This window comes from Triticum dicoccoides, chromosome 4B, assembly GCF_002162155.2.
Source record: "Triticum dicoccoides isolate Atlit2015 ecotype Zavitan chromosome 4B, WEW_v2.0, whole genome shotgun sequence".
In the NCBI taxonomy this organism is placed as follows: Eukaryota; Viridiplantae; Streptophyta; class Magnoliopsida; order Poales; family Poaceae; genus Triticum; species Triticum dicoccoides.
The window spans coordinates 425,516,529-425,521,713 of NC_041387.1; the positions used below are offsets into that span (position 1 = coordinate 425,516,529).

A 5,185-nucleotide genomic window follows, 5' to 3' on the forward strand; every position below is an offset into this window, starting at 1 on the left:
TGAAGATCTTATAACTGAGGGTCGTCGGGATGTCGGCAGCGGGAGGTCAGATCTGCGCAGAATACGGCAGGAGGAAGAAGGGTCGGAGGACCTCCTGAGTCGGTGCTGTGTCGAAGAGGACGGCACGGGCAGAGGGTCGGGACCCGCCGACAGCTGTGGGTTTCCTCCCTCGTCACCGATGACCGCGTGAACGATGCACTAGTCCTCTACACACACCGTCCGAAGGGATTCGGTCGGATCTGTGGCCAGCGGTGAGCAGAGAGAAAATGTCGTTACCAATGTCTTGTTTAGATCTGGAGAGGATGAGAGAATGAAGAGAGCAACCCTAGTAAAGCAAGTGCTCAAGCCGCTGCCTATATATATAGTGGAGTGATTATCTTTTTCTCTCCACAACAAGCGCTTCAATTTGTGTACGTGGCATTAAAGAAAAGAAACTCTCTATTTAACATGACTAACTGTACGACTCCTACTTACTACTAGTAGTATTGTTCACTTGTGCTCCCCGGCCCTCCATTCGTTGAACAACCCCATGGGTGAATAAACATACAGTACTAGTATTTATATAGAACGAACTAGCTCGAACTATTTTGGCTTTGAGATATTGATGGTACAGTTTGACCACATTGCATCAATGGACTCAGTACTTTGAAGTAACCTATACGTATAAACACATGTACGGTTTACCTTTTGAATCGCTAGATAGAGCTTGAACTTTATTTGTTTACATGTACCACGTTTTTCTTTTGGTTTTCTGCTCCATGGCGCAATTCATCGATACAAAATTATACTATGAGTAGTTAAAAGTTGAGGGCGGGGCTGTACCCGGGCAGTACGCACGACAGTTTTCGCGTAGGCGGTTTGACACAGAGGCGAGGAGGGTGGCTTGTCATAATGGTAGTATCATAGCTAGTATCATGCGTGCCAGCTAGGCAATTTTGATGATGTGTCATTTAAAACAATACGGAGGCTAGGCAACTCGCTCCCAGGGCGCTCCCTCAATTTCTTCCTTCGATAGTCGTTCGATCCTGGTCAACGCAGTCTTTTTCTCGTTCCTGTCCGTTTGATCTTCGCTGGGAATTGACCTCTATATTTTGACTGGCGGTAGATCCTGGGTGAGGGATGACTTGTGGGGCTCGTGCTCGGTTTGATTGGCTGGGTGCCAGTTTCTTTGGTGCGCGGGGCAGCCTCTCCTGCCGCGCCACTTGCGCGCGAAGGCCACGTCATGGGTGCTGCGCGGGTTACGGCTGCTCGGACAATGCATATATACCTGGTTTTTGCGCCCACACCTACGCAGGACCGTTGACGGGTGGACCTGTGCTACTGCTGGCCCCGCTCATCGGTTGAACTGGTTGCACGTCCCATGGTGTTTCTCTCGGGTCAAACGTGCCTGGGGGCGCCGCTCGCACGCACGCTGCTTGCCTCGTCCGCTGCGCCCGCGTCGTGCGTTATGGGAGCAGCTGCGCAGGGCTCAGCCGGTGCATGTGTACCTGGCTTATGCACCAGTGTCTCTCCTATCGCGATGACAGGTGTGCCGGTCCTGCTGGTGGTCTCGCTCGCCAGCTGCGCAGACTGCGTCATGGTGGTTGGTTGTGCGGACTGCGCTGGGTTGGCTGGGGCATGTTCGCGTGGACCCTTGGCTGATCGATGCACATCGTGTGCGCGTCATGCGTGCCTCACCTCCGTCTGCGGTTGGAGATGGGAGATGGACTGGCAAAATATCTCGCGAGCCCACCTCCCGCGTCTCCATCTCCCTAGCCGCCTCCATGCTCATGCATCCTCCCGCGTCAATGGCGCCCAAACCTCCTCATCTCGGATCCCGTGGGACCGAGGTGCGGGCATGGAGGCGAGCATCCCTGACAGCCGCGGCGACCTACAGACAAAGGGTGACGGCGGCGGCGGCGCTCGATTAGATCTGCGGGAGAGAGAGAGAGAGGATGAGAGGGAGAGATAAGCAAGAAGATGAGAGGGAGAGAGAGGAAAGGGGAGAGGAAGGGCTTCTACGTCACCGCTCTCTGGATGCACGCCATCCACCCGCGCACGCTCGCCACCAAACTCGCCGGCTTCGCCAGGTTCGGCTGCCTCAAGGACCTCCCCGAGATCCTCTATCGTTTCCTCCACGACCCCCGCGATGAGCGCAAGGACCAGGACGACATCGCCGCGGCGGCCCCGGGGGCAAGAGCGGGAAGCGGCAAGCGGCGGCTGAGGCCGCCAAGGCCCGGCGCGAGAAGGAGGCGGAGCACGCGCAGGCCGTGCTCGCACGCTACGACTCTGACGAGGCCTTACGCAATCTCTACGATGGCGTCGCCGACCTCTTCGTCTGGCTGCTCAAGTCGGGCCTGGAGCACCTGCGCGCGGGCGACACGGCCAAGATCGTGTTCGCCGCCAAGTGCGCTCGTCGTATGCATGGGTCTCCATTGCTCCATGGGTGCCGCTGGCTGAGGTTTGTCGTGCTCTTCTTCTCGTCTTCTTCCGCTTTGTTCTTTATTCGCCTTTCTAATTCCGCGTGCTTCAATTCGTTTTGGTCCTGCGCAGTTTGATTCACCTTATTGTCGCCTGCCTCGAGCCGTGATTCCTTCTAAATAACACTAGTGCTAGGCAGTGGTAGGAATCCAGAGTAAAAGAAACAGTAAACCAAATATTCCCGGTGCTTGTTCCTGATTGCATGTGAACTTGGAGGAAATGGGAGCAAGGAGAGACTTGGATGAACAAATTATCTGTCTAATACTTCATTCCAACATTCTACTACTGAATAGATTAATCTGTGATGTGACAAAGTTATGCTCAAGCACATCCGCGTCCGCAACCGGCTCCGCCGCGAGGTGCAGGTGCCGCTCCGCAAGGTGCTCGAGCTCCCCGAGGTCTACATGAGCGCCCACACGTTGGACGAGCTGCCCTACGCGCGCTCGTGGCGTTCACGGCCATGCGCCAGTACAAGGAAGCGTCCTGGCTGTGCTTCTTTCTTATGGTAATGCACTGCTCCTTAGCTTCTTTATTTGCATTTCTTATGTGTTTTGCGTATGCTGCTGCTTCTGCAAGTGATGGTATGTGTTTTCTTTTGCTTGGTTTAATTTTGGTGTGTGTGTTTTCTGGCGCTAGGCCTACTTTTGTCTGTGGTTTAGGTTTCTGCATATACCATGGGCTGTGCGCTTGTATGCTGATGATGATGTTGGTTATTGTCTATTCTTTCTGCTTAATCAGCTTACAATCATATTCGTGTAGTGTAAATAAAAATACATTGGCTGGTTGTGTCTCTTAGTTTGGCAGAAAGTGCATCATGTCAAATTAATCGGTGTCCATCTCCCTCAATTTCTGCATATTTATATTTGGGAAGTGAACCAGGCTACTCATCGATTAATAAAAGCTTTATAGTTCTGTTCTCCTTCCATTCGTTTCTTTAGTATTATTCATTTATTCTCTTAGATTAAAGGGTTATTATGATGATGTCCTGTTGTTCTGTATGTATTGGATGGAGGATGCGTCGTTGAACGACCTCTTCCCTTGTTGCAATTTCCCATGTGAGCTCCTTCTTCCTGCTCCTCGCTTCACCTCTCCCCCTGCTCTGTTTCCTGTCCCCCCTGCTCCTTCTATGTATTTTTTATTTTTTCTGTGATTGTGCTCAATGGTGCTTGCAGGTCCATGGACATTGTCATAATGGTCACCTTACCACAGTGTATTATTTTTGGATCTCATATTCCTCAAGGTAATGGACAAGAATTTGTGTACTCGCTTGGCTAATGTGTTACTAGACCTAAAGATTTTCCTTGCTCTGTTAGGCGCTCCATCCTCTGATTCGATGTCGGCCGATCTGAGAAATAATAGGAGGAATAATCCAGCAGAAGAATTTGGTGAAGAAGAACAAGGTGATATTTCTCTCGTGTGAACACAATCATTGTTTTCCTGATGTTATCACCCATGTGTTAATGTTGTAGAAGACTTATCATTTGACTTCTTCTTTTAGGTTTAATTTGTGTTTAGTTAATGCCCATAGATTTTGATGTTTATATATGGGGATTTGTTTGGTCAATTTTGTTGCTTCAATATGTAGGTTCTACTGTCCATGTGGGATATATAATAGGTTAGGCTGGTTTGCTAGCTTAATTTTTTAGCTCGATGTTTTCATTTAGGGGTGTCCTCCTCTTCAACTGCATCTTTTGTGCAACTCCAAAATTCTATGTTTCAAAACACTTATTTCCATATTATGTTTATTATTTTTAATTCATGAAAACTCTTTTCGGTGTGCTTGATCACTCCACTTCCATGTTTATCCTTGCAGAAAAGAATACCTTTATCCTGATAGGCATGGAAACACCAGTTCACATTGAGTGCATCATCGCTAATCAGCTACTATGTATGGTCAGCGGACATGCTTGCTTATTCCTGTAACATATCATTACTCAATCTTCTTAGCCTTTCCAACTTTTAAGATTTGATCAATTGTTTAGAAGTTTGTACAGATCTAGAAGTATTTGGTTTTGTTGGTCAAATCCATTGCCTGTCTATCCTTATTTATTTTATTGTTCGAACAAGATATCAGATCACCTACATTCATTATTCTTGATTACAGTCTCATACTAAAGTAGTCTAAAATGGTCTGAATAGTTGTAGTAATTAATAAATATATTCAGTGTAGTTCTTATTTGGTTTCTAGGCATAGAATTTACTTCAAAATTTTGATCTTTATTTGGTTACACTACAAAAAAAGACACATCCATGACTTTTTGGGCCGAACGAATTTTTTTTCTGTCATACATATGACACTTCTATGACGATAATTGTGACAAAACCCGGTATCATTATAGATGTGGTGGGCTCCTACATCTATGACAAAAAATCATGACAGAAAATGGGCTTTTTGTCCTGGGCGGGCTAGATACGCAGCTGCATGACATTCTTTGGACCATCCATGACGGAAAAAATTGTGGTAGAAGCGAGGGGGAGGAAAAATTCGGGGAGTTCCCGGTTACGGTGGGAGGTCGGGGGCCGAGCGATGCGCGTTTCTCACATACACGTACGCGCATGTGTGCGAGGCGTTGGCTTTAACTGAACCTGAGTGAGGCGTTGGCTCTAACTGAACCCGAGCGATTGCACTGCAGGCGCGTTACTGAATCCGAGCGATCAATCGATGGCTGTTAACTGAACCCGATTGAGCGATTCCTTCGCTACTGCTGCTAACTGAAGCCGATCG

General features: G+C 48.5%; 1 protein-coding gene across 5 annotated transcripts; it reads left to right on the forward strand.

Annotated features, from left to right (window-relative positions):
* The first annotated feature begins 1,574 nt into the window (after positions 1–1,574).
* Positions 1,575–4,576, forward strand: LOC119290662. Of its 5 annotated transcripts, XR_005141945.1 has the most exons (6): positions 1,575–2,440; positions 2,533–2,965; positions 3,473–3,515; positions 3,633–3,700; positions 3,774–3,860; positions 4,274–4,576. XR_005141945.1 is itself a non-coding variant. In XM_037569295.1 (5 exons), the coding sequence occupies exons 2-5, from the start codon at positions 2,778–2,780 to the stop codon at positions 4,381–4,383; spliced, it is 453 nt and encodes a 150-aa protein (XP_037425192.1). In that variant the 5' UTR covers positions 1,578–2,440; positions 2,776–2,777; the 3' UTR covers positions 4,384–4,576. The 5 variants fall into 5 exon arrangements, 2 of the variants coding, with proteins under 2 accessions (XP_037425192.1, XP_037425191.1); XR_005141943.1 differs by having other exon boundaries at positions 1,576–2,440; positions 2,533–3,515; XR_005141944.1 differs by having other exon boundaries at positions 1,576–2,440; positions 3,473–3,700.
* Positions 4,577–5,185: the final 609 nt, after the last annotated feature.